At 41.7% G+C, this 27,554-nt stretch overlaps 2 protein-coding genes across 6 annotated transcripts in view; both read left to right on the top strand.

Annotated features, from left to right (window-relative positions):
• Positions 1-16,076, top strand: part of fchsd2 (FCH and double SH3 domains 2) — a 56,594-nt gene extending 40,518 nt beyond the window's left edge. For 3 of the 5 annotated variants that reach the window (XM_029446164.1, XM_029446165.1, XM_029446167.1), the window contains 9 exons: positions 3,329-3,418; positions 4,081-4,143; positions 7,891-8,025; positions 8,313-8,396; positions 8,558-8,735; positions 9,669-9,892; positions 11,303-11,495; positions 11,613-11,701; positions 11,985-16,076. In XM_029446164.1, the coding sequence (XP_029302024.1) occupies positions 3,329-3,418; positions 4,081-4,143; positions 7,891-8,025; positions 8,313-8,396; positions 8,558-8,735; positions 9,669-9,892; positions 11,303-11,495; positions 11,613-11,701; positions 11,985-12,077 (1,149 nt within the window). In that variant the 3' untranslated portion in view covers positions 12,078-16,076. Of the gene's footprint in view, positions 1-3,328; positions 3,419-4,080; positions 4,144-7,890; positions 8,026-8,312; positions 8,397-8,557; positions 8,736-9,668; positions 9,893-11,302; positions 11,496-11,612; positions 11,702-11,984 lie in introns of those variants that run through there. The other 2 variants (XM_029446166.1, XM_029446168.1) reach the window with 2 other exon arrangements.
• A 570-nt stretch (positions 16,077-16,646) lies between these two features.
• LOC115017773 (NACHT and WD repeat domain-containing protein 2) lies at positions 16,647-26,987 on the top strand. The gene is made up of 9 exons (XM_029446465.1): positions 16,647-16,763; positions 17,872-17,979; positions 18,221-18,418; positions 18,702-18,828; positions 18,905-19,053; positions 19,553-19,903; positions 20,183-20,284; positions 22,219-22,879; positions 23,434-26,987. Exons 1-9 carry the CDS (start codon positions 16,647-16,649, stop codon positions 26,553-26,555), a joined length of 4,935 nt encoding a protein of 1,644 aa, XP_029302325.1. The 3' UTR covers positions 26,556-26,987.
• Positions 26,988-27,554: the final 567 nt, after the last annotated feature.

Here is a 27,554-nt window from a genome sequence, read left to right on the forward strand (position 1 = left end):
TAAAGTCTTCTCAATCAAAGCCTTGCACACTTGTTCTTTTAGGAATGTGTTTAAAAAGCCAGGGAGGCTGCTCTCTTTATGGACATAACTGGACACAATAGTTGGTTGGATTGAGTAGTGTTCATATTATTATAGGGGAACGATAAGGTGTAATATGGTCACAGAAGAATTTATCAAAATCAGAAGTACAAACCTAACTTTCATGTGTCGTATTAAATGTACAACTTAAGAAAAAGAAGCAACAAATCTTAAAGAAATAAAATAGTGTTATATGCCATTGAATGTGATCTGCAGTGTTCAACAGTACGCTCATCAATCTTTAGAAAGATACACTTTTTCTTGCCTCTGTTTGAATGGAATCAATAAACATTGGAAGAAAGAGTTATGTATTCTGTGCTCTCTACAAACATCACATTTTATGGCCTCTGGCTGAGAACTTAATAAAAGGCTGCGCATGTCTTTCGCTGAAATTACGTGAACAGTTAACATCGTAACAGCGTTTATCAGCATGACTAAGGGATATATATGCTGTGATAAAAATCGAGTGCAATCTTTTCAGAACATAAAATGAAATGTATTTTATATTCTTATATAAATCGTATATAATGCCGTGTGTTTTCTTGTAGGAGCTTTCCTTATTAATAGAATAACATGCTTCAGAGATGAAGGGAAATCAAGAGGGGAGAAAAAAAAGGCATTAGGAGTGAAATGATTCACGCTGGGTGTTTGATCAAATACCTTGATATTGATATTACGATACGGTTGAATATTGATGCTTTCACAACATATTTACACACATAATCATCAATAATGTGGATATAATGATTATTTTGGTAAAGACAAAAACATAACTTTCACTTTCAAAAGCTTTTAAAAGCAGGGAAAGAAATGCAATATTACGATATCCAAAATCTAAGACGATATCTTGTCTCGCATCAGGATGTCAATATAATATCAAAATGATGCCCAGTCCTATACGCACGTGATACATGGCATACATGGCATCTGCATATATGTGTATGTGTATATATATATATATATATATATATATATATATATATATATACAATAAATACTCCTTATTTCATATTACAAATACGTTTCTAATCAGTCCGAGGAAGTACGCATAGGGATGGATGGTAGGTCTCTTGTGAAACCTAAAGTTTTAAATTACGTTACATAAAAAGCGTTTTTATTTTAAGACATATGATGCATTACTGAACCTGACCAAGAAGTGTTGTTGCCTAAAGATTACCAAGTAGTTTTACTGCGGCTTTGCTTTGTTTTCAATTTGTGTTTTTCAAACGTAGCTGAAAATGCAGTTTAGTTATATGGGAATGGAATTTTGCAGGAGAGGGTTTGTATCCAGATTTACTTTCAGTCAATACACATTTTCCTCAAAGGGTATTCTTCCCACAAACAAATATATGCATTGAAGCTCTTTTACCAAGTGACTATTTTATAAAAAAGTGTCTTGCATGTTTGTTCTTGTCTTCCCTCTCTCGTAGCATACTTTGAAATGTCCATCTGAAATGTCCCTTCATTGACATTAGATGATCATTGGCCTCTTCTCTGCGGTGTTCCTCTTTCTAAGGAGTTCTTAGAGGAAGAGAGAGTGAGAGCAGTTCAGGCAAGAGGCTGTCTCCATACTAATGAGCTGTTGAAGGCTGCTCTGAAACTGTCTCCAGCAGACAATCTGGCCTCATTAACACGTGGCATCGAAACGCTTCAGACAGAAGATAGAGACAGGATTGTGCTCCCAGACACTTTCAAGCCCAAGCAAACAAAACTAATAAGGATCGGAAAAGTGATTGAAAGTTTCGACTCATCATCTGGACACAATTTAATCTGCATTGTTTTATTAATACCTTTGGTAATAAGAGCATGGAGCGTGTTCACCTGTAGCATATTTTAGTTATTAAAACAGAGTGCACATATAATGTCTATAAGAACAGAAACTATACGTGGCTTCTTATATTCTTGTCGTTTCAAATAGACCTCACACGTGTCATCGCTGTTCTCAACAAGTTCAGCTGTTGTAGTCTTTTGAGCTCTGCAGCACCAGAATTCTGTCTGCTTCCATATGAGTCATTGTAAAAACCAAAAGTTGGTCCCATAATTTAGAATAATTCAATATTAGTTATCGCCATAGAGCTGAGTTTTCCTCCTGCGGTATCTCTCTGGCTGTCTATCTCGCCCTCTATATTTCTGCCTGTCTGATGTTGTACAGTCTATCCGTCACTGATCTGTACTCACACCACTGGCTGCTTGTACTATTGACTGTATCTACTACTGCACAGGTCGGCTGAACTTGTATTGGCTATTGTTTTAACTTTTCTCCTCTTTAGTCTGGTATGTTTTATGATGCAACATCAACCTTTAGCATGCGTTGGGCGCTACTAATGGATAGGAAAAAATGGAGGCACTTAAGGGGCTCAGGTTTTTATTGATCAAAGCCAGGAAGTCTGTCTTGACGGTGTGTGTCTGTCCGTCTGACTGCACGTCTCTGTGGAAGGGAGCTATCGGCTATCAATCTGCCTTGTCAGCATCGGCGAGAAAGGAAAGACGAGGGTAATGAAAGAGGAATTCGGTGAAAACGGTGAGAGACAGCAGGAAAAAAAAGAGAAAGGGATCAGAGATGAAAGAGAGGCGCGTAGGCGAGACAAAGTGAATGTAAATCTCGGGGGTTTCCCTGCTGGTGGTTATAGCCTGATCATATTGTCTCATGAGGAAAGAACACAGCTCATGTCCAGTGTTCACAGCTCATTAAAAGAAAGTTCAAGTTTTTGATGATTTGCCATTTAAGAGACTGCATGGCACATTTCGGAGTGCAAATCCAGTTCATATCCTCATTCAGTCACTGAACTGTGCGGCATGTGATGTAATACAGCTGAAAGGAAAATAAAATGATTTTGACTCAACAACAAATGATAGATGATAAAATGGCTCCCATCTCTGTGCTTACTGTCTACAGTAATGTTTGCTAATATCTCATTGTATCATTATTGCCTGGTGTATATTTTGTGTCAGCATTGTGGAGGCGTGCTGGTACTCTTGATCCACAGTGAGACATTTGAGGCATCATGTGTCCATCACTCCTATCAGTCATGATAGCATTACTCAGCAGGCTAACTGTAGTGATGTGGGCTCACAGGGAGGTTTAACTCAGACTGTAAAAAAAATAAATATGGACGCAGTCTTTATGACGTTACATATACAGTATGTTTCTGAAGAGCCATACATGATGTTCTTTTTACGACTGATGCAAGGAAAAGTGTGTAGGCCAGTGATGTATTCAAAGTTCTTAACACACCTTCTCTCTCCAAAGACAATAAAGTTGAAAGCTGAGGCTCGGTTGGACCTTCTGCGGCAAGTGGGAGTTGCTGTGGATACCTGGCTGAAGAGCGCCATGAACCAGGTACACTTTGAACGTGTGTGTGTGTGTGTGTGTGTGTGTGTGTGTGTGTGTGTGTGTGTGTGTGTGTGTGTGTGTGTGTGTGTGTGTGTGTGTGTGTGTGTGTGTGTGTGTGTGTGTGTGTGTGTGTGTGTGTGTAAGCCTCCCCTTTAGGGCTGCAGCTATCAATTATTTTAGTAATTAAGTATTCTATTTATTATTCCTTCGAGTAATCGGATCGGACATACTTTGGCTTTATTAAAGAGGAATAGTAAACATAGAAAATAAGAGATCTCTTAAAAACTCATTTTTAGAAAATTCTAAATTTTTATTGCCTAAATTGCGTACAATGATATTATGCGTCAACACTAAACCCATTTACTGCATTTAAGTGTCAAATTACATTCTGGACTTTAATGAAAACATTTCCTGAAATGCAAAAATAGAAAAAATAATAATAATAATAATTTTAAATCACTTTAAAAAAGGTGGGATGATCATATAACTCTAACTGACCTAACTGCGATTATACGTTTGTAAGCGCATTCATACATGCAACTGTTGCCGTGTGTGTCCATTTAAATCCTTTCATACATCCACCCCAGCTTGTGTAGTGCAGTATGTGTGTTTGCCTGTTTGCAGTATGTGTATAAACCCACCCTCCACTCTCTCTGTGCATGCTGTAGGTGATGGAGGAGCTGGAGAATGAACGTTGGGCCAGCTACACTTCCCATGATCCCTCACTGTCGGTGAGACACCTCCCCTCACTTTGCGTGCGTTGCCACTTTCTCGTCAAGTCAGAAGAACAAAAAAAAAAAGTATTAATTAAAAAATAAATTAAATTGGAGGAATTAATGAACAACAAAACTGTTACTATAAAGCCTAACGTGACTACCAGTATGCCACTACATGCATACACACAGTAAATGCATACGATCAAAGTTGCAGCAGTTTTTTGACTTGGCTGGAAAGTGAAAATCTCCCACCTATAAATCAGAATCAGAAGAATACCTGTTCAGCACACAACGTAAATCGTAGCTGATTTGTGTTGCATGCACAGCGGCCTTCTTCACCCACTTCAACACCACATGGCGACCAAATTGTGTCACTGTATGTTCGTCATATGTCTACTTGCGGCTCACCTGTCTTCCCAACAGTTTTTCTTCTTGCGCTTCACGAACGCTGCACTCAATTCAGCACTTTCAAAAATGGAATTTTAAACCCCAAGGCACTGACTCATAATCATAGACTTTTCATTCTTTATGATTTCATTATAAGTGAAAACCACCCAGCTAGAATAGTTCGCCTGACAAATCACTTCTTGAATGATGTAAATTACAAGATAATTGACCTCAGCCCTGCTGCCTAATCATCTGTCACACCATTTACAGCTTCTTAAAACGCCCCACTTCCCCATCGGAATACTGATGTATTCCTCACACAATTGGCAGTTTTTATTTCATGACCCCTCGCTTTAATGGCACGATAGACTGAGTACAGATCTAAAGACTTTTTTTTTCACCTCTTCTCACCTCGTCGCATTTGTGAGCGTGTGTAGATACTCTATGCATGTCTTTCTTGGCGAAAGTTAGATGTTCAGATGTTCTCATGTCTGTATCCTAAACATGTAGCTAGAGCTGGGAGCCGGTTAGCTTAGCTTTACACATGGGGAAACAGCTAGCATGGCTACGTTTCAAATGTAAAATAAGTAATGGTTTGTATGCTTTTAACAAACAAGATATAACGTGTTATTTAGTGAGCTTTAGAGGAGCTGGTTGACATATTTAGTTACTTCTGGACAGAGCCAGGCCAGCTGTTTCCAGTCTTTATGCTAAGCTGAGCTAACCGGCTGCTGGTGGTATCTTCGTATTAACCAGACATAAGAGGACGTCGATCTTTTCATTTAACCAGCAAGGAAGTAATATCTGCATTTCCCAAAATGTCAACTGTTCCTTTAAATTAGATTTTCCCAGATTGGGGGGGGAGGGGTGGTGTCTCACAATAAATAAATATTTATGTCTTTGGTTGTTTCTAAAACAGAATATTTGCGTTTATCTTTTGTAAAAATCTAAATATGCCAGACTTAATGCAGCCATATAGTATGTCCTTGTGTGTGACTGGGTGTGTACGTGAGTTCTGCATATTTATGTGAATGTATTGTTGTGCCTATGTGTGTGTGTTTCTGTCTCCACTGGGTATACGTTAAGGGAGGAGTACGTCCATGACTAGGAGTGTAATCCCCACACGGGACTTTGTGTCAGAGACGTGTGTGTATATCTGTCAACAGGAATAAACACAGTCCGCTCCATTGGAAGCACTCGACATTCTGCTCACATCATATTGCAGCTTGCAGCTAACACCAGAGAGAAAGAGAGAGAGAGAGAGAGAGAGAGAGAATACAGAGTGTGAGAGAGCGAGAGAATAGAGAGAAGGGAGGATAGAATGAGCTGTTTAGTGAAAGAGGGAGTGTTGGAGAGACAATTAGTGAAGGAGAGAAGAAGAAGGGGGAGTCAGCTGAGAAAGGTGGTGGTGTGATGAGGAGGTGAGGGGGAGAGGTGAGGAGGGAGTTGCGTCGGAGTGATAATGCTGAAGTAAAATTGGATGCAGAGGTGAGAGAGGCGGGGGATTGTGAGAGACAGCAGAGAACAGCATACCATAAGGACTAAAAAATAATTAAATTAGCCCAAGCAGAGCTGTGTTTCGACATTTCCAAATACTTAATGATCCGCAAGTAGTTATGTAGCATTATGGGAAGTTTTGGATTTTATTCATGTGTTTGATTTGTTTTGTTTTTGTCAGCAGGATTATTGAAACAATACTGGCCCGATTTTCATGACATTTGGTGGAAGGGTGTAGCATTGGCCAAGGAAAACACCCATTACATTCATGTTGGAACGGTTCCGAATCACTGGGCGCATACGCACATTACTTTTTTTACTTCCTCACTTTCACCTACTTCTCCGAGTACCCTTCTAGTTTTTAGAAGTTTTCTTTCAACGTTCCCTTGCCCTATTTACAAGAGGAATCAGTTGGAGACCTGCCTTGCTGAAAACTCCTCCATTTGGCGTGGGTGTCATTAGAAAAGGCAGACCAGAAGGCACATTGAGTACTTCAGACGTTCGACCGCAGTTCAAAAAGGAGAGGACAACAGTGCAAGGGATTGTTAACAGCAGTTTTCTGAATAGGTAGAGGTCAAGAAGTGACCGATGGGTCAGCGAGAGAAGGAAGGCTTGATGGATTGTGAATAATAATCTGCAGAGGACAGCAAAGAAAAACAATGAGAGCGGTGAGCAGGCACTTCCCCTCAAACCTTTTTTCATTACACTCAACTTTATTAAAACGACTATGAAATACTGTAAGCCATGAACCCTCGAGTCCCTCAGGCAGCCCCTGCTTTCATTACAATATCACTTTCACAGTTATTACCTCCAGGAACCATAAAATCATCCATTGGTCTTCATCTCAGCTGAATTGGTACATACACTGAGATGTACTTTTGGTGATATTTTATTGGGATATTACTGAGATACACGCTGGTCATTTCACTTCAGGGAGGAAATGGAATTGGCCCTGAGGCTGTTCGGTCTACTTTTAAATCAATGCAGTAAAGTGGATAAGAGTGACGTAACGCAGCAAATTTAAGAAAGAGCTTTAGGAAGAGTGTGTTAATCTTTTATGAGGGAACACCTGTGGCCCACACCTGTAGATTATTATTTCCCTAGGGAAGAGATTATTATGTCCAGAAGACCAACTCATATACAAAATACACATCTGTGTTGCTCTGCTCCGGTGTAGAGTTTATTGTGTCAACAGAAATTTGATGACTAAACACAATGACTTGAGAATAGATAAACACACACACACACACACACACACACACACACTATTGTTATGGCCAGGTCAGCTCGCTGTGTGTGATGGATCTTTCCACAAGCTAGATCACATGACCTTCATATAAGCCAGTGAAATTCTCATGGAACAAAAGAGGGAGGGGCCGGATCATTTGTAACTTTAGTCCTTCTACACCTGACTCTAAAAGCTGGAGCACCCACACTGAGCTGGACAGAGAAACCCAGGGAGGAAGCAAAGGTAAGCGTTGCTATAGATCAAATTGTGACACTTGCACAGAGAGAGTGCAAACACACAGGAAGAGGGGGGGGGGGGGAAAGAGTAACATGTGAATGTTAAATGGACGGACCTTGCAACTTTTTAACTGATCACGTGCAAAGAAAGACAAACATTACCTAGCTGGACGTCACACCAAGACATGAAGAGTTCAGCCAGAAGGCTGTGCCAAAAGGTTTTTTGAACTCCGTCTATCCTGCCAAACTGCAAAGATTTAAAGAGGTGCTTTTGAGTATTTGGACAACTTTGTGTGTATTTGGTCTGGAGTCTTTGACGCTAGGAGCTGTAAAGCTGAACAGTGCTTCTTTTTTTATTTGTCCTTGTAGCTATCAGAGGTTTTGAATTTATCTTGCTGTGTTTGTGTGTTAAAGGGCACAGTGGATTTGGAGCGTGAGGAAGGAGAGGAGTGTGAAGAGAACATGGAGGTTTTTGACGACAGCAGCTCCAGTCCTTCGGGAACCCTCCGAAACTACCCGCTAACCTGCAAAGTCCTCTACTCGTACAAGGTATTAACTAACACACACACAGTTACCCTCTGCTGTTACATGGTCACACACCTGCACATATCAAATGTCTGCAGCTACCTGCTCAACCACAACACGCAGAATGGTACACAATCACGTGCATCCATGTACGCACAAGCAAACATGAATGACGTGTGTTGCAGTTATATTATATTAATATGAATAACCATGACTCTTTTCTTAGCATTTTAAAACAAACTATTAATGATGGGCTCAGTCTAGCATGGAGTGTGTTTGTCTTTAACACTGTTGGTGTGTCTCTCCTGCAGGCCTCTCAGCCGGATGAGTTAACTATTGATGAACAGGAGATGTTGGAGGTCATTGAGGATGGCGACATGGAGGACTGGGTCAAGGTGCACAAAAACACACACTGACACACATGTGGCACTCACACAGATGTGCATCCTGTTTGGTTTCACAGCCTCGTATGATTTCTTGGTGCTCAATCTTCTCCTGCCATGCATGTTTCCATTTCATTGTCTCATTGTTTGCATGTGTGTGTGTGTGTGTCCAGGCTCGCAATAAGACAGGTCACATTGGCTATGTCCCAGAGAAATACCTGCAGTTCCCAACCTCCAACAGTCTGCTCAGCATGCTCCAGTCTCTGGCTACTCTCGATGCTCGATCGCACACCTCGTCCAATTCCACCGAGCCCGAGCTGCACTTGAGCTGCATCAATGGAGACACAAACAGTAAGTACGCTGTAAACATAGTGATCCTAAATTATTCGTTGACATAATTAAACTGCATACCAGGAGTTTCAGCAAACAAGCTAATTCCAGTTGTATCAGTGTAACTGAGTTGTTTTCTTCCCGTAATGAGGTTATTATGCGCCATTAATTAAGGCATTTTTCTCTTGACTGCTCCACTGGAGTTTCTCAGAATCAAGCTGTAAACAACCCTCATTTTGCAAAGCAGAGTGATATTATAATAAGCAAGTGTGGGCTGTGTAAAATAAGGTAAATTATTACCGTGGCTGCAGTAATCAACAGACGTGTAAAGGCAAACCCTGAAGGCTTTATGAGCCACAGTTAAGTAAAAACAGTGTTCAGTAAAAACCAACCTAGCCAAGGTCCATTTATATTTTGGCCACAACACTTACCATCAAATAAGGAGAAAGTGCTGTTGCTGTGAGTCCGGTGTCTCACTGGAACAGTAACGAGTGAAGCAGTTGGTCAAAAACAAAACACCAGTAAGGAGAAATTAACATATTAATAAAATGGGCATGAGCTGAACTTTATCTCAAACATAATATCTCTTTCTGTCCTCTCTGTAAAACTATTACTTACAAAAGTCCATAACATTTTATATTGATTTTATTCCTTTATTTATACTTCCTAACTAACCTGCTTTCTTTGCAACATTCTTTCTTTTTCTCCAACCCTCTTTCTAATGCTGTGTGTCTGCTCTACCTGAATACATGGGGAAACTGTCACTTAATTATTAATATCTCCCTGTCACCAGCGGTGTGTACCATTCTCTTTATGACAATGAGGGCCAGGCAAACAAGGAATTACATATCCCCAAAAATAATTATTCCTTCAGTGTATCTTATTGCTCTTTCTCTCTCTCTCTCTCTCTCTCTCTCTCTCTCTCTCTCTCTCTGTCTTCCGTTCTCTCTGCAGTCATTTTTGTCCGTGCACTTTATGATTACGAGGGCCAGGCGGACGAGGAACTCTCTTTTTCGGAGGGGGCGGTGATCCGTCTGTTGAGCCGCGACACTCAGACAGACGATGGCTTCTGGGAGGGGGAGCTCAACGGACGGGTGGGCGTCTTCCCCTCTGTGCTGGTAGAAGATCTCACTGAAAATGGGGAGACCAGTGGAGTGACAGGGCTGGGTGATATACAGGTATGTCCATGCATGCCGACGGAGACATACTCCCACTTAAGTCACACACTAGATATAATCAGCGCTGTTGAGTAGCTGAGAATTGTGTCTTATCAGTCTTTCCTCAGGGCAGAAATACCAAGCATATAGTGCAGTCTCGTGGGCCACTTTTCCCCCCTCTCCCCTCCCTTCCTGGCTTTTGTCCAGTACATTTATTCAACAGGGCAGAGTTCACAAACAGTGGATCAGAACTGCAGTGTTGCTGCAGCACTCTGAGAAAACCCCGCACTGCAATCACAGAAAGCGGCCTTATCTGTGGTGCAGAGTGATGTCCTATTAGAGGTTCAGGAACAGGAAGGATACAGCCTCTCCCTTCCTAAAAGCCTGTAGACAAAACACACACACCACAACAACTCTTGATGTATTTTAAGTGGTATGTGGGGAAGATTGGTAAAATATCTGAATCCTCCTGGTTGCTGCAGTTGTATGTAGTGACATAGTCACACTTTCAATAACATTTGCTTACAGTAATCCTAATGTTCTAATCAATCATTTTGCATCAACAATGGATGAAATGACTATAATGTGAAAGGAGTTGCTTCTAAAGACAAAACCACAGAGAATTTATCAACCGGCTTGGCAGTTTCCCTCAACTCAATGGACTTTAAATTTGCTGTTATGGTTTAACAACCTGCAACTTATGGTTCACTCTCACAATGTTATTTTTGGGTGCAGCCAGCAGCTGTTTTCACTGGAAATGCTCTTAAATCCCACTGTGCACTACCTGCTCAGCACCAAACAGCAGGCAGACACAGGTAGAGACTAGCTGGTGAACATAGTGGAGCATTTAGCAGCTAAAGAGGCAGATAATTCACTCAGGAGTTGGTGGAGACCAACAACAGAGCAAAAAAGAGAGTGAATATTGGACTTACATTTGCCAGGTTGCCAGAAGCACGACTCCAAATGAATGTTAATATAATGTACCTCCTTGTCTGCTGGATGTATTAATAGGCAACTCATCAGCCATATTGACTTTATAAGAGGATGATATGACCATGTTGTATTATAGCGCCACCATCAGACGTGTTGAACTGTAACTCATTTCTTTTCTCCTAACACTTATTAACAGCTTCTTTTTCTTGATGAGTCCAATTATAGTCTGGTCACAAACACAATTTTTACATACAAAAGCAATCTGAACTTCACTGTATGTGAGAGAAGGGGTTGTTTTGGATGCATTTATTGCGGAGATATTCCAAACTGTTTTGCTGTAACTTAATGGAGTTCAGCTAGATGATGGCCCAGTCAGTACTATCACTTTCATATCATGTGTGCTGTGACGGGGACTAGGGAGCATTGGATTTATTTGTAGGATCACAGGTGAGCCTCATTTTTAGTTATGTATTTCTCTATTTCTGTCCCTTACTCTAGATTTCTCCGTCTGTGAAGTTGCCATGTTCTCTGCCACCTCTCCCGCTGCATGAACAACCTCCCATCAGCCCTTTCACCAGCCCCGAGACCTCCACCCCGCCTCCTCTCCCACGCTCACCCTCCACCGCACTCAACGGGGAGCACAAGCCGCCACCGCCTGCCTCGTCACACAAGGGATCGCTGCCAACCCACAGTAAGACACGCACACACACAGAAAACGCTTGTGTGTAGTTAAACTAATTGAGAAGAGGCCATTGTGGTTTTTCACTGTGATGTTTCCTGTTTAAGAAATCTCACTCTCTCTATGTAGATCAAAGCTCTGGCAAGAGTCCAGTGTCTCCAGGATTTCCTCAGCCACTGCGATTCACCCCTGATGGAGGCCCGGGAAAACTACGACCTGTTAGTATAAAACTCATTCAAGTGTGTTTTGTGTGGTTTAGTTTGCTCTCAATATTTTAATTTGTCTCGTGTGATAGATATTATTATGACAAATTTCCAGTCAGGGTACTGTGTTTATTTTATAAATGCTCTAAAAGGTGTTAGGCGATAAACGGTTTGTGTCCCACAGCAGGAAATAAACATTCAACTGTTTGTCATTAAGATAAATAGGCCATCTCCATCTCCATGCACTTTGCCTTTTTTCTTAAACTTACATTTATTATGTTTTCTTTCACCGCTGCAGGTGCGAGCTGCTCCTCCTCCACCCAAACAGCACCCCCGCCGAACACAGGAGAAGAGCGAGAAGTCGGAGGAGGTGGAGATCACACTGGTGTGACGGACAGACAAGCTGGCAGACGGTTATAGAAGACAGACAAAATAAAACAGATGACAAACAGACGCATCCTACAGGCTGGGGAACTGATTTGCTCTGAACTGAATTCAGCTTAAACAAAGCGATGTGAAGTAAACTGAACTGAACCACATCCGATGCCGCCCCTCCGGCCTCTTCAGCATCTTCTCTCGTCCTCAAGTTGAGGAGGAGAGCAAAGAGAGGGGATGAATGCAGAGTACCCAATTGAATAATCTCCGTATTAGCTTCCTAATGAAGTGCAGCAGTAGCCGCCCCCACGTCCCTCTCCGCCCTTCCCCGTCCTTCCATTCTTGCCTTAAAACTTTACCTCATCGGGCAGCAAACCAGAGCACACTGAAGAGGAGGACGAATGTTAAGAGAGGGGGAGTGTGAGGGAAAGTTAATGATGGGTTTGGCAAGTTTATCTCTCTGTACAGGAAGAACTTTATGTTACTTTGAGAAATTTCACTTTTCTAAAAACTAACCCTAAAACTAACAAAATGTAGTAAAGGGTTATAGGACAAGTCAAACATAGAACTGAATACATAATACTATTAGTTAAAATGTTTTAAAAGGATTGTAAAAATAAATGTACAGCGGAAAACTTACTACCCCCCCGCAACAGCACCAGCTTTTACACACATTTTCCTTATGCATAAAACATATAAGAAAATTGCTTATATTTGGAGCAAAGTGGTTGACTGTGTAGCTAGCTAGCTTAACTGACAACATGTCTAGCTAAATACTCAGAGCACAGCGAGCTACCTAGCTGAAGCTAATCATCCAAATACTTACTGCATTTGGTTGAACATCACTGTAAAACTCTGCTAACAGGAGCTAAAACATTTTAGTTTACATAAAAGTAACGCTAACAAAGCTAGCTAGCTAGAGTTTGGAACTTTTACATTTAGAATTAAAAGAAACATGAAACACACACATCTACAAAATGTTGAGGATGACACAATAAAGACTTATTTCCACTGTCGTCCTTCATAAAGACAAGAGAAATGCAAGATGAAGTTGATGTCTCTTCCAAGTAGCATAGTAGCTTAGCAAATAGCTTGCAGGCTAAAAGGTTAAAAGGCTTTAGCTACCGTTACAAGAGTTTATACGCTATTGGTGCAGCAGTATGCAGTACAGTATATTGCTGATCAACATTAAGTGCAGTAGCTTCAGCTTGGTACCTAGCATAGCTTGTGTGTTTAGCCACCAATGTGTTCAGGTAAGCTAGCTCGCCAGACAGTTCTACGGTAGGCCTATGTGGGGAGGAAAATAGGGAATAAATAAATACGTTATTGTGTACCAAGATCAAACCATTTAAAAATAAATGTGTTGAAAACTAAAATGCTGCAGAAAGATCAATATTAAATAACAGGAAAAATAAATGTACATTAGTTTTTTGACTTATCTGAAATCTTTTACTATATTTTGAGTGTTGGGGCTCCACACAAAGTAAGCTCGATGAGAGACGATAAGTATAGAACTTGCCAAACGTGTCATGATTTGGATTGCAGTTGGGGTTGAAGTAAATGGACAGAGAAACTGTGTGGTGTGTGAACGCAGTGTCGTTCCCCCCCCCCCCCCCCCCCTCACCAGCCCTTCCCTCGCCATATATAGTCCTTATCATCATACGTATTCAATGTGTATTAGTACAGTACATTACTGTTGTCATAGGAATGTTATGCACAGCGTTTCATATAGATTAACTCTGATTGGAATACCATGTCTGATATGTAGTGGAAGTTTTATCCTCATCTTTTACTGAAAGGGCATTGTAAATACAGTATGAAGGAGCGATGATAGAAGAGGAGGAGGGATGGAGGGGATGAAGGAACAAGAGAGACAAAGGAGGCTGGATCCTCCTCTCTGCTCTTTCCTCCACCTCTCATCCCACCCTTCCTTTCTTTCTCTCCCTCTTTTCTCTAATGTCTGTTCTGTCCATTGGCAGTCAGTGTGAATTGATGGCTATCATATACACACATCCAGTTACATTATATTATGCACACATTGCTATATCTTCTCTCATTCTGTGACCCTCTGTGTGCTTGTATCACTGATTGGTTCAGGAGGAGGCAGGTGATGCTTTCAAAGGAACCGACATTGTTGGTATTCACTATGTGGTGACAAAGAAAGGTTTTATTTGAGATGATATAGACACTGATCATATTTGGGATCAGGAGTTTTTATTAATCACAGAGTGAACTGTATAGCTTTTACCCCGACAGATCATATCTCCTCTCACGTTGATTTTTGTTCTTTTATAAAATTGATCAGTTCACCTATTACATATATCCTTACTTAGTTGACACGCATTGCATTCGCAGGTATTATTTCTCTCGCTTAACCGCAACACTAAGTGAGAAAACATCCATAAAAACAAATGAACCTTTAGCATTTCCAATTTGATATCATCCTTATGTTTCCTTCGATTAATTGTGGTAGATAGAGAAAAAAATGAAACGAACACATTGTGCTTAATGGACGGAACTAGCAAACGACATTCAAATGGAGCTAAGTACAATTCTGTTGTGTTTTTTTTTTACTCAAAAGTAAATAAATCTTCCCCCTTAAATACCCTTCAAGCCTTTAAAACCCCTTGCCTAAAGGGCAGCGTAGCACTTTTATTTATTTGTACCTTCCCTGGAAAGTAGCAGTACCTTAACATAGCATCAGAATGGATAGAAAAGACTCTGATGAATCACTGCAGTTTTTCTTTTCATTCTGATTCTGTGGCGAACCCTCTTTATTTCAGTGTGAATGATGATTTTTATATATATATTCTCCACTCTTCCAAAGAGATGGTGAGATAATTGTGGACAATGTAAGTTGGTGTTTTCCTAAACTTAAAAAAACAACAAAAAAAAAACATGATCATAGTAAGAGATGTTTTGAATGAAGAGTTGGAGAGAAAGTGGTTTTATGGTCTTGAAATGGGCCTGGCTGTTTGCGTGTGTGATTGTTTAAGAGGAGAGGATCAGATCTGTGTTTGACTCTGAAGATGTAGAGATATGTCCCAGTCCCTTCCTCCATATTTATTTTACCCAGGGTTTGATTCCGTTGAGCGTTCACACTGAATACATTTCAAATTAAAGTACACTCCAGGATGTCAGTTAAAAACTTTAAAATTACTTGATTTTTGATTGTGGTGTTGAAGTACAAAATCGCTTCAAAATGCAACACATAATAAAAAAGAGCAATCTCCTCACAGCTGGAGACCATTAAATATAATTGCTCCCTGTTCTGAGACAGCTCCAGAAACTGTTCGATCTGTGTTACTTTCTCTTCGAGAAACAATCTGATCTGTTCTCAAATTGATGAGTTTCCTCTTTGCGAGGTGTAGCTGAACTATGTGATGCAACAAATGAAATGTTTGCATCAGCTTTTAGAAACAACATTGTGTGTAGCATCCCCACCTAACAAAGTTAAGCATGCTGGTTACACTTTCAGATCCAAACCTCTGCTGCGCTGCTGTTGTATGATCCTGCATCAGCTTGTGACAGTGTGGTGAAGGAAGCCTCTCCTTCAGCTCTCTGAGTGCTCATTTAAAATGTTTTTTGAAATGTATGGTTGACAGCAACGTCTTACAGAACTTCCCACCATAAATGCTCAATCAGTCTTTCTATCAAATACAAAATGTATGACTTTTTGTTGCCGATTGCCACTTTCAACAGGATTATTTCCCCTTTTTTAACAGTCCCTTTGGTCCACTACAGTGTTGAATTATTTGTTATGAGCCTGTTTTTGGTTTTTATGTATTATATAATTATTTTATGTTTCATCCCTCGATTTGGAGCAGTTGCACAGCGGCTGTTATTAACGACGTGGTGGAACGACTGGCCTTCTCTCTACACAGACTGTTGCCATGGTGATAATAATGAGAACATGTGCAAAAGTATTTCTGCATATTATTATTATTGGCTGTACAAAAACAAAGTTTGTATTTATTGTGTACAAATGTTAATTAATAAAAAATATTGAAAAGTTTTTTTTTGTGCTCATTTTTTGTGTTTCTATTGGTGTGTGTGTGTGTGTGTGTGTGTGTGTGAGGATGCTTTCCTGTAACTAATAGTGTGTGTTTTTACACTTGTCCTTCATATATGAGTATGTACACAACTGAGAGTTAGTCTAACTGACTATGTGTTTTTGTGTGTGTGTGTGTGTGTGTGTGTGTGTGTGTGTGTGTGTGTGTGTGTGTATAGACCTTCCAGTCTCTAGAGGTGGGTGTGATCATGGTACTCTATAAACACCCGAGGCCATAGTTTCCTGAGTGGAGCAGGAGGTAGAAGAGAAACAACAACGCGGTGCAGCAAAGCAGCGACTGAGAACTTTTTATTTGGGTCATTAAACATGTTCAAGCCAAAAGTTTTCCTCCTTTATTTTTCCTTATTGTAGCAAATTGCTAATCACCCCAGAGGAAAACAAATGGACTCGTCTCCTTCAAATACCAACTGTGTGAAACTCTATCTGTGCTCCAATCCAGAGGGTATGTAGAAAAGGAAATATGTACGTTTATGTGTTTTTTAATCATGTTTTTTGTGATTAGATGTGTACACTATGTTGTTTGTGTTTATGGTTTGTAAAGATAGCGTGGTGGAGCGCAAAGCTCTGAGAGAGAGAGTGTTCCCCAAACTTAGAGAGCACTGCAGACACACACTGGGACTGGATGTCAGGGTGAGTACATACTGTACTTATTATCTTTTCTAAATCTTGTATGTGTGTGTGTGTGTGTGTGTGTGTGTGTGTGTGTGTGTGTGTGTGTGTGTGTGTGTGTGTGTGTGTGTGTGTGTGTGTGTGTTGTGTATTGCAGATGGGAAGGTATTTACTGAAATGGCTTCCAAAGCCAGTTTCTTTTTGAAATCTGTGACAAAAGTGACAGACTTAAAGTTGCTTCTGTTCACAGCTAATCTGAATATTGTTCACATGCATTAGTTTAATTGTTTAGTTTATTAAATGTTGATGTGGACTACACCTGTCCACAGTAGAGGGAATGATGATTGGAGACCAAATAGTGTACCAAACAGACTTTTAATTGACACGTTTAAGCGGTGGTCACAGACAGGTGCGGCTGCACTGAGGTGCTGTGTCACCGCTGGGCTGTGGCTTCAAACGACCTCGCTTCTGGGACCCAGCCCACTGCAAGAGACCAGAACCAGGCCATCACCACGCATTTATTAGGTGACCTGATTCCGTTCAGCTGTCTGGCTTCCAGCTGGGACACTCCTGTCTCTCCCCAGCAGCCGGCGCCCTAACCACACCCCACTGCCACAGTTGAATATAATGGAAACTGCTGATGCTATGAGATGTGAAAATCCTAAATAAAATGCAAAACTACATAAAACTATTCTGAAGTTCCCCAGCTGAAAATTCATTTTCTGTCAGTCGACTTGAGGAATAATGAACTAATTGTTTTCGGCGCTGTTACAGACAGATTCATTCCTCTGTGTAACATTGCTCCCTGTCAACAGTGAAACACAAAAGCAATATTATTTGGCAGCTTCCAAAACAAGAGAGGATGAGCAGCTGTAACGTGACTCTGCGCGTAGCGTGTCAGTGGGTATGAAATCACCTCGGGGCAGTTCAACCAGCACATTGTGCCATCTCTTTTCAGCAGCATGTGTAATTAGAGAGATGGAAGAATATCATATGCTACTGAGCTACCACCTGGCCAATTGTGCAACTCACTGTGTGCTTTTCATAAACTGATTATCACTCATCTCTCCTCAAGAGTGTTTTAACCATTATGTGTTGTGTGTGCGTGTGTGTGCGTGCGTGTGTGTAGGTGATAGACCCATTTGAGTCCAGTGATCCCAGTCGTTGGCCAGATGAAAACACGAGACAGCAGCTGATTAAAGAATGCAGAAAGAGCTCCGCAGGACCTTTTTTACTGGTAAACAAGTCCCCAGGATTAATTTAGTCACAAGTATACAGTTGTACAGAACAAACCAGGTTCCCCTGGAGCATCATAGTGAGTAATATAGAGGAACCACAGCCCTGCGACACTCTCGTTAAATCATGTCCCTGTTGAGCTTTTATAAATCCATAAACACCAATACAAGTTTGAACTAATCAGTACCGAACATCGCATCCCGTGTTGTTGTTCCCTCTGTGTCCACGTGGCGGTGCTGCAGGCTCTGGTAGGACATCAGTATGGCACAGCCAGTCTGCCGGCTCAGGTGGAGGTGTCAGAGTTCCAGCTGCTGCTGCAGGAGAGCCAGCGGGCGGGCGTCAGCACCCAGGAGCTGGAGCGAGCGTACCAGAGGGACGAGAACACCATCCCTCCCTCCTACTGCCTCACACCTCTACACAGACACACCTGCTGTCCTCAGGTGATCACACTGAGCCTCAGAAATACATGATTCATCTATTGTGTGCTTTCAGAATAAATAATGATTAAAATTCCCTTGTTAGTAATAATAATATAATAATGATGACATCATTATTTATATGGCACCTTTAGAAAACAAAATTAAGCATTTATAAATACAAGGTAATACTCTGAATATTTAATAATCCCATGTGGCATGCATTCAAAGTCTATATATCATCAAAGTCCACATCTCTGTAGTGCATATGATCATATTTTAGATATAATTTCAGGCTAAGGTTGAGGAAGAAGAGGAGATGAGGATGAAGGCTAAAGAAGAAGAACTGATGAAGGTGATTCAGACGACTGTTAGTCTGTGCGTCCACAGCGGTGTTATAAGCCCAGAGAGAGCCCAGAGCTACTACAGATCAGGTGAGATATAATGTCTGTCTGCGTTTTAGTTGTTGTTGACGTATAATTTAATATGTGTTTGGCTGCTCCTCTCCAGCCCTCGATGCAGATCTGCGATTTGCTCTGGACAACCGTCCTGATAATGACATCATCAGACGCTGCCTGGTTTACGTCCAGAGAGTCATCAACGCAAAAGGAGAGCTAGAGAAGAGACAGATGACGTCACAACCTCAGCCACAGTCAGAGGTCAGAGTCATCCATCACTGTCTCAGGATTAGTTTTACAAATACACTCTTGATTATAGAGTGAACTATTGGCAAAAGTAAATTTTTCATGTTTTAGAAGGACACTATTTATTCTAATAGCTGAACATGTGGGCACGTGTGGCTTTCAGAAACCACATATTTAGTTTTTATTAATAGAAGGAGTAAGTGGGGCTTATCAGAAATGTTTATAGCAAGACAGGTCAAAATTACAAGCGTGAAACATTAGTTAACTTTAGCTAATAAATCACCTCTGTGGACTATAAACATCCAAGACATCAAGAAATGTGATTCAAGTAAATGTTACATTAGAAGCGTAATGGGGGAATATGCAAAAAGGGATGCTCTCGAGCCCTTTTAATTAAGTTTAGTATTTTTTTAGTAGTTCCTGACAGAACATAGAAAGGAGCCTGAAATACCTCTCACAAATGTAGGTTTTTATAAATGGTTCATATAATAGTTAAATTCTCATGTATTTTTAGGCTGCTACCTTTGACGTAAGGACAACACCCACTGATGGACAATTGTTCTCAGATCTTCATGACAACTTCCTCCCTGGTCTCATCACTTCCTCCCAGCTTCTAGTCTACAGCACTGCCACAGAGTGTGACCATCGCTATGGTTACACCACAGCCAGGAGGCGGGGCTATGCCGAGTGTCTGTGCCAGCAGGTGTACTCTGACCTTGTGGGGTTGATTGACACCTTGAGCGTCTTAGACAGCAGTGAGGGCTCTCAGCTCGGTGATGCTTTGGCCAGAGAGCAGGCGGAGCAGCAGGAGCTGTGTGACGTACTGTCTAGATTTTATGACATCATTCGTCCAGAGGAGGAAAAGGTCATGTGGTTTCTAAACACAAAAAAACAGCATTAAAATGTGATATTTTTAACTGCTTATACTGTGGATAAAGTTACTGCTGTTTTATTTTGTAATATGGCAGTGTAAAAGATTAAAAAGTGAAGATTGAACACACACTCATCAATAGATAACAACAGTACTTTACAATTTAGTGGATGACTTTATCAATTTAAAGTCACTTTGTGGATGTTTCTTTATCTACTGACATTCTGATAAAGCCACATTGCATTACTCGAGTTTCTTTTCATTTGCTGTAAGGTCAGAGCCTACGTGCAGCAGAGTGGGCAGCAGTGCCCACTAGTGGTGACAGGAGGACCATGCACAGGAAAGACCGTTCTGATGGCACATTGTTCTCAACAGGTAAGTGTATGGAAGTGAAACTCAAATTACATTTTAAGTCCCCTCCCTAACCTATTTCAAATCCCAACAATTCAAAACATGCTATAAACAGATAGAAGAGATATAAATAAGTATTCGTAGGATGAACACTCACACATTTTCTAGCAACAGTCCACTTAAAAAAAAAAAGGTTAAACCTTCTTATTTACTTTTTTTTAGCTTGAATTACTTAAAAAGTGCAATCAAATAGTCATAAATCAATTAGTTAGTGACAGAAATGAATATGTAACTATTTTGATAATCATGAATAGTTGAAGTCACTTTTGTAAAGCAAAAATACCCATAGCTTTCTCACGCTTGTTCTTGTCAGTGTTGTAATGTCATCTCTCTGAGACACACAATACAAAATGATCTCCAAAAGATTTACAACTGAAGAAGCTTTATCACAGATTCTGGACTGTGATAGTGTAGAGGAAGAGGTTTTAGAGACCGAGGACAATACTATTGACGATCCAGATTATGAATTTTCCTACGATGAAGATGATTCAGAGGATGATCCTGCCGTAGTCTCTCCATCAGATGAAAACCAAGGAATGCAGCGATCCTCAACAGAAGTTACATGGGCATCTCAAGATGGCAACATAAAGTGGTCAACATCACCACACCAAAGCCGAGGAAGACTGTCATCTTCCAATGTCATCAGAATGACTCCAGGCCCTACAAGATTTGCTGCCATACGAGTTGATGATATTCAATCAGCGTTTCAGCTCTTCATATCCCACCAATAGAGAGGATCATACTGGACATGACCAACTTGGAGACATGGAAGTCACTGGCTCAGATTGACTTGCATGCAGACATTGGAATTCTGGTATTAGCCGCAGTGTACAAGTCAAGGGGAGAAGCAGCTGCCAGTCTAAGGGATGAAGAGAAGGGAAGGCCAATCTTTAGAGGAACAATGTGTCTGGAGTCATTTCACATGATATCTCGGGTGATCCGATTTGACAACCGTGACACCAGAACTAGTCGACGAGAAAGAGACAAACTAGCTGCGATCAGAGATGTATGGGATAAATGGGTCGAAGTTCTTCCTTTGTTGTACATCCATCCATCGTCTACCTCTTATCCGGGGTCAGGTCGTTGGGGCAGCAGCTCCAGTAAGGAACCCCAAACTTCCCTTCTCCGGGCCACATCCTCCAGCTCCGACTGGGGGATCCCGAGGCGTTCCCAGGCCAGTGAGGAGATATAATCTCTCCACCGAGTCCTGGGTCTTCCCCGGGGTCTCCTCCCAGCTGGATGTGCCTGGAACACCTCCCTAGGGAGGCGCCCAGGTGGCATCCTTACTAGATGCCCGAACCACCTCAACTGGCTCCTTTCAACTCCTTTGTTGTACAATCCTTGTTAATATGTTACTGTAGACGAGCGCCTTGTTCCATTCAGTACAACAAGAACCTCTTGTGTGAAATGCAAGAATTACATCTGCAGAAAGCACACAGTCACATTCTGCACATCATGTGGTGAGCATTGAGAATGGGAGGAGAACAAAGTTAAATTCATTTTTGTCCCTTTTCTAAATGTTCATGATCTAAATTGAAGTTCTTATTGGTTTTACCTGGTTCTTTGTTCTTTGACTGTTTTGAGTGTATTTACACAGTAAGGGTCAATATGACCCTAAACCGTAACGTGTATTTAATGTACATTATTTTCAACATAATACAAGGGTGTTAAAGAGTTGCAACCCTACTTATAAATGACATATTATATTATGAGTTAAAGAGAAATATTTCTTGTACCTTGTAGCTTTATCAAGAGAAATTACCAATGTGACTAAATCTTATATTCCAAGTAGGATAAATAAAAGCCAACAAGACATTTACATTGTAAGACGGTGATAAAGTAATCTGTCCTGCATGGTTTTGATAACATTTAAACAAGTGTTTTGTCTCTCTCCACAGATAAAGACTTGGCTACCAGACTGTGATCCTGTGGTGGTAACTTATTTTTGCAACCTGTCAATCAACCCTTCTCCAAGGCACCTGTTGTCGAGCCTGTGTTATCAAATTGTTTGTGGATATCACAGCGAATCTTCCTCTGAGCAGAATCCCAGCGACCTGGACGATCCTAGCTGTACCACTAACCTCAGGGATTTCAATCCCAACATTTGTTTGTCTGAGCTTAAAGAGCGTCTCTCATCCCTCCTCTCCATCATGCCCTCTACCAAACAACCTCTAGTTCTAATCCTCTTTGGCCTGGGTCACATCAAAAACAACTTTGGACCTTACATCCTGGACAGCCTCCCGTCCCCCCTTCCTCCCAGCGTCAAACTCATCCTCACAGTCTCCTCCAACAGAACACAAATCCTGCAAGCCCTCAACCCACAAAGAAGTCCTCCTCAGTGTGTGTCAGAGGGCAGTGAGAAGGAGTCAGGATATGTGTGTGTTCAGCTGGGATTGGTGGACAGGAAACAGCGTGTGAAGATGTTGGTGTCACTGCTGAGCAGTTCAGGGAGAAGGGTGACATCAGGACAACAGGCACTGGTGAACCAGGCGCTGACTTCCTGTCATCTGACCCTCTACGCTCGACTCCTGCACTCACACACCTCACTCTGGCACTCTGGTACGATTAATGCAGTAAACTCATTCCTAAAGGGTCTGGCTTACATGTTTTTCTTATACTCAACAAATCCCATGAAAGACCAAAACCAACATCTCCCTATCTTGTGTGTGGTGCTCAGCTTCAAGTCTTTCCTCTGAAGTTATACATCTTTAGAAATGGGTCACAAATATATAGTTTCTTCTTTTAAAAAGATTAATCTTTGCCTAAAACAGCCGGGGACTGTTTTATTCTTTTTCAAATGCATTAAAAAGGATTACAGGAATTATTGTATTTTATATTTATATTTATTTTTGAAAATACAAATGACATACAAAAAAAAGATATACTTGGATGTTATAGCATAATGTGGTTGTGTTACCTTCCAAGAAATTACCATATTAACAAATAGTGCAACACACTTTCTGGCACTAAAGATTTCTAGCCATCAGAAATAACAACTGTTTGATTTTTGACTATAAACCGAGGAACTCAAAGAAATGCTGATACACTTCAGGCCTCAACGCAGTCTGATTAAATGTCTCTCTTTCCCTTCCTTTTTCTTCTCAACTCATCAGATTCAGATGTGACTGAGTCGTCTCTCCCTGATGGCGTCCATTCATCCATTTCTGCGCTGCTAGATCACCTCGAGCAGAAGCACGGCTACTCTATCGTGGCTCGTGCCGTCTCCTACCTCAGCCTCTCCAGGTCCGGGCTCACTGAGGCCGAGCTCGCTGATCTTCTGTCCAGTGATCACAAGGTGCTCACTGAGTACGTTCAGCAGGATGAGAGCCCTCCCTCCGATATGAGGGTCCCTCAAATCTGCGTGGAGAGTCTTCTATTAGATTTGAGGAGGTTTCTCATTAGGAGGACACTTGCAGGGTCACATGTTTTGTCCTGGGTAAGCAGGCACTTCAAGCTGGTGGTGGCTAAGAGGTGTTTAGGCACTCATGAGGTGAGGAGGGAGATTCATTCGGCAATGGCGGACTATTTCAGTGGCCGATTGTCTGGACCAAACAAGGACGGCGCCCAAATGGAAATACACATAGACAGGCAGCCATGCAGCCAGCCGTTTGTTTTCGCCTCTTCTTTCAATGAGGTTGCCCGCGTGAACTTGAGGATGGTCTTAGAATTGCCGCATCACTTGCAAGAAAGTAACAAATTGTGGGAGTTGGAGCACGGGCTTTTAATGTCTTTGAGGTTTCAGCAAGCGATGGTTCGAGCAGGACTCCTGGTAGATTTGGTAGCCATGTTGGAGGGTGAGGATGGATCACCCAACTCCTGTTTGTCAAGGGAAAGAGCGCTCCTAGCAAGCATATTGAAGTCTTATGCTTGCTTACTGCAGAGCTCACCTCTGCAGCTGCCATCAGTGATGGAGACTAGCCTCCTCCCTCATCTGGAGGTATTTCCTGAGCTCAAAGGTTATGCCAAGGAGATCAGACTGGAGAGGAGGGAAAGAAGAATGGGATTAGGAGTAGCGCTTTGCCCTGCTCCCCCTTCTGTTCCCTCCATTCAGTGTTTAAAGTGTGATGCCAAAACCAAGGATGCCTCTGTTAGAGAAGCAGCTGGCACAGAGTGTGGGATTGTCGCAGAGATCATGGATGATGGCATGGCTTGGTTTTGGAAAGGCTCCGGGTGTGATGTAGTCAAACTATTACTGAGCTGTGAGCAGAAGGAGATGAAGTTTGCAGGAGTGAAGAGCAGCGGCCAATTCCTACTGCTTCACACACAGTGCAACAAGCTTTTCTTGTGGGACGTGACGGGCCCAGAAAAGTTTCTGCAGGTTAAGGACCCTTTGAAAACAACGGCAAAGAAAGTTGAGGGGTTTGTTGCATATCAGGAAAAGATATTTATGTGGTGGAAAGATGAGAGTTTTGTGAGTGTGTTTGATGTCTCCAGTGAGACTTTGACTCATTTCCTGTGTCAGAGCTTTGTGACCAGTTTAGTTTGCTCCTCTAATGGCTTTTACATGTACTGTGGGCAGGAGGAAGGCACAGTGTCCATATTTGACACCAACACCGGCAGCCTCCTCGGCACTTGTTCAAACTCTAACCACAATGCGGTTGCATTAATACTCCTGTGTGAAGATAAATGGGAAATGGCATGTGTTGACAGGACGGGGGGTTTAACCCTATGGGATGTAGCAGCCAAAAGAAACCCACCCAGACTTGTCACAGAAAGCTTTGCTGTAGGTGAATCTAATAACATCCTCAATGTAGATTACTCACATGAAATTGTTACTTTATTGGTGTGTCAACCTCACCAGGTTGCACTGTGGGATACATGTGACTGGGAGCTGTGGGACCACTTCTTGGCTCCGAAGGGGAGGGCCTTCACTCAAGCTGTGCTTTCCCAGGATGGCCACCTTTTCCTGGCTTTGTTAGACGCCTGTCCCCTCGTCTTGGTGTGGAAGGTCAGCACAGGGGAGTGTGTTCTCTCCTTAGAAATAAACAACCAGCCTCGTACACTCCTCAAAACCGCTTCAGATGTTGTTTGTGTCTCTCATGACGGCTGCCTGACAGTGTGGGACTCTGGGATGATAGATGCTGCAGGTACAGCTCCGAAAATGGGGTGTGGAGTGAAAGAAGTGGTGGTTGAACGAACAGGAGAGTGGTTCTACACCTCTGATGGGTCAGAGACTGTGTGGAGATGGAGATTAGAAACAGGACTTCCACATGCTAACTTCCTCCATGATGGTCCCGTGGAAAAACTACGTCTTTCTCCCGATAACCTCCACCTTGTGACACTCTCAGCAGGGGAAATATACGTTTGGCAGACAAAAACCGGGCAGAACATCTTGCGTATGAGAGGCAGCAGAGCGACAGACATCCTGATCAGCCCCAACAGTAACTTTGGGATCAGTATTTCTAAGCGAGGGTTGTCTCGGGTTTGGAAGCTGACACACGGGAGCATTGTGTGCAGCATACACTCGCACCTATCTGACGCCCAGGTGTCGCCTGAGAACACCTTCCTTATTGGCCTTCGGCATGGAGACCTGGTAGCTGCCAGTCTGTGGTCGGGCTTGATCAGCAAGCGCTTCTCCTGCGTGGAAAGCTCGGAGCATGTTGTTGCTTTCCACACACTTTCAGAGCACCCAGACTTTGTGGTGGTGATGGCTGCTTCAGGGGCGGTGTACACCTGGAAAGTAGCAGAGCAGACCCTGTGCAAGCACTTCCAGCTGCCTTCTAGGTTTCACTGTCAGCCACAAGACTTCCAGATGTCCTCTGATGGGAGCTACGCCCTGCTGTCGACTGATAATGAAGCCATCAACCTCTTGGACTTAGCTCAGGTCAGGCTGTGCTCATTCAAGGCCGAGGGTCCTGTCATCAAAGCTTGTTTGGACACAACTGGATGCTACGCTGCCTACATATCCCGTCCCACCTCTACCCTGGAGAAAAACTGCAATTGTTCCCTGCACGCCAGGCCCGTCCTCACGGTTGTACGACTCGCAGACGGGGAAAGAATAGGAAGTGTGTGTCTGTCTAAGAATCCGCTGACTCTGGTTGTGTGTGAGCGGCAGTGTGCGTTTGTGGGATTTGAGGACGGGTCTGTTGGTGTGTATTCAATTTTAGATGTCACGGTCAACGGGGAGGACTCGGTCATGTGCAGAGAGGATTTAAATGGCCAGTTGAAGAAATGCCCCTTTGACAGAGTATTCAGCTGGTTACCACTTGCAACCCCGAATGTTATATGGCCTTAAGAGTATTACCGTATTATTATTATTAATAATAATTAAGATTATTATTACATTGTGAGATAGAGCATTGGGCATTGGCAGAGATCTTCACTCTCTTAGTGCCGTACGCTGTTGTTAGACTGAGTTATTAAAAACATCTATATATATTATATGATGTTATGATACTATGATAGCACACAAAGTGATTGTACGTATATGTGTATATATGCATATATTGATGTATACATTTAAAAATAGTGCATGTGCTACACTTCTGGGGAAACTGCAGCACTGTTTGTTTCAGTTTCAGCTGCTCTGAATCCATGATGATGATGACCTCACAGCATTTAAGTTTCACTTCTGTAAAAACTAAACCAATCAGTTTAAACCACATCTACTGCATGTATTGTTGACACAGAGATCATGTTGACACATTTATTTGTAATAATAAAATACTTTTCTATACATTTCTTATTTATATTTTTGTTTCTGTTTTTAAAATACATCCTATTTTATACCTGCAATAATTACTGCCAGAAATGTCAGACAATAGCTAACTGTCTGCCTGTAAATGGTTTTAGAAAACGTTTAAATCATGCTTTTTTTATTGAATAAAAAAACAACATGATTTTGTTCATTTGAGTCAGTTCACCCTAAACACAAAAAACACTAATTGTTCTTATTTCAGATATACTAAGTTGTATTTTACGACATTAAGAGTGAGTAACATTTCGGTCGTAGAGTTTAAAACATCAACAGTGACTTTTGAAAGAAAGAAGATTTCTTCTAGCAACTTCTGTTGCTCTTATGCTGCCTTCATGACTTCTTGGTAAACTCGTAAATGAAAGTACTTATATCGTTCATGTTCAGGTTTTACATTTCTCGCGTTTTGGTTTGAAAGTAAATGACCAACTGTATCTAGTTAAAAAATGAGTTATCGTAATATACATTTTAAGTAGACCAACTCAATATGCTACACCCGCAGAAAAATGTTTCAAGTGACTATTTTCGAATGCGATACTA

The sequence above is a fragment of the Cottoperca gobio genome, chromosome 13, assembly GCF_900634415.1.
Source record: "Cottoperca gobio chromosome 13, fCotGob3.1, whole genome shotgun sequence".
In the NCBI taxonomy this organism is placed as follows: Eukaryota; Metazoa; Chordata; class Actinopteri; order Perciformes; family Bovichtidae; genus Cottoperca; species Cottoperca gobio.

Coding starts and splice junctions, on each gene's coding strand:
- LOC115017773 (XM_029446465.1), top strand. CDS start 16,647: ATGTTGTTTGTGTTTATGGTTTGTAAAGATAGCGTGGTGGAGCGCAAA. Junction 17,980..18,220: donor CCGCAGGACCTTTTTTACTG/GTAAACAAGTCC, acceptor GCGGTGCTGCAG/GCTCTGGTAGGACATCAGTA. Junction 19,054..19,552: donor AACCTCAGCCACAGTCAGAG/GTCAGAGTCATC, acceptor ATGTATTTTTAG/GCTGCTACCTTTGACGTAAG.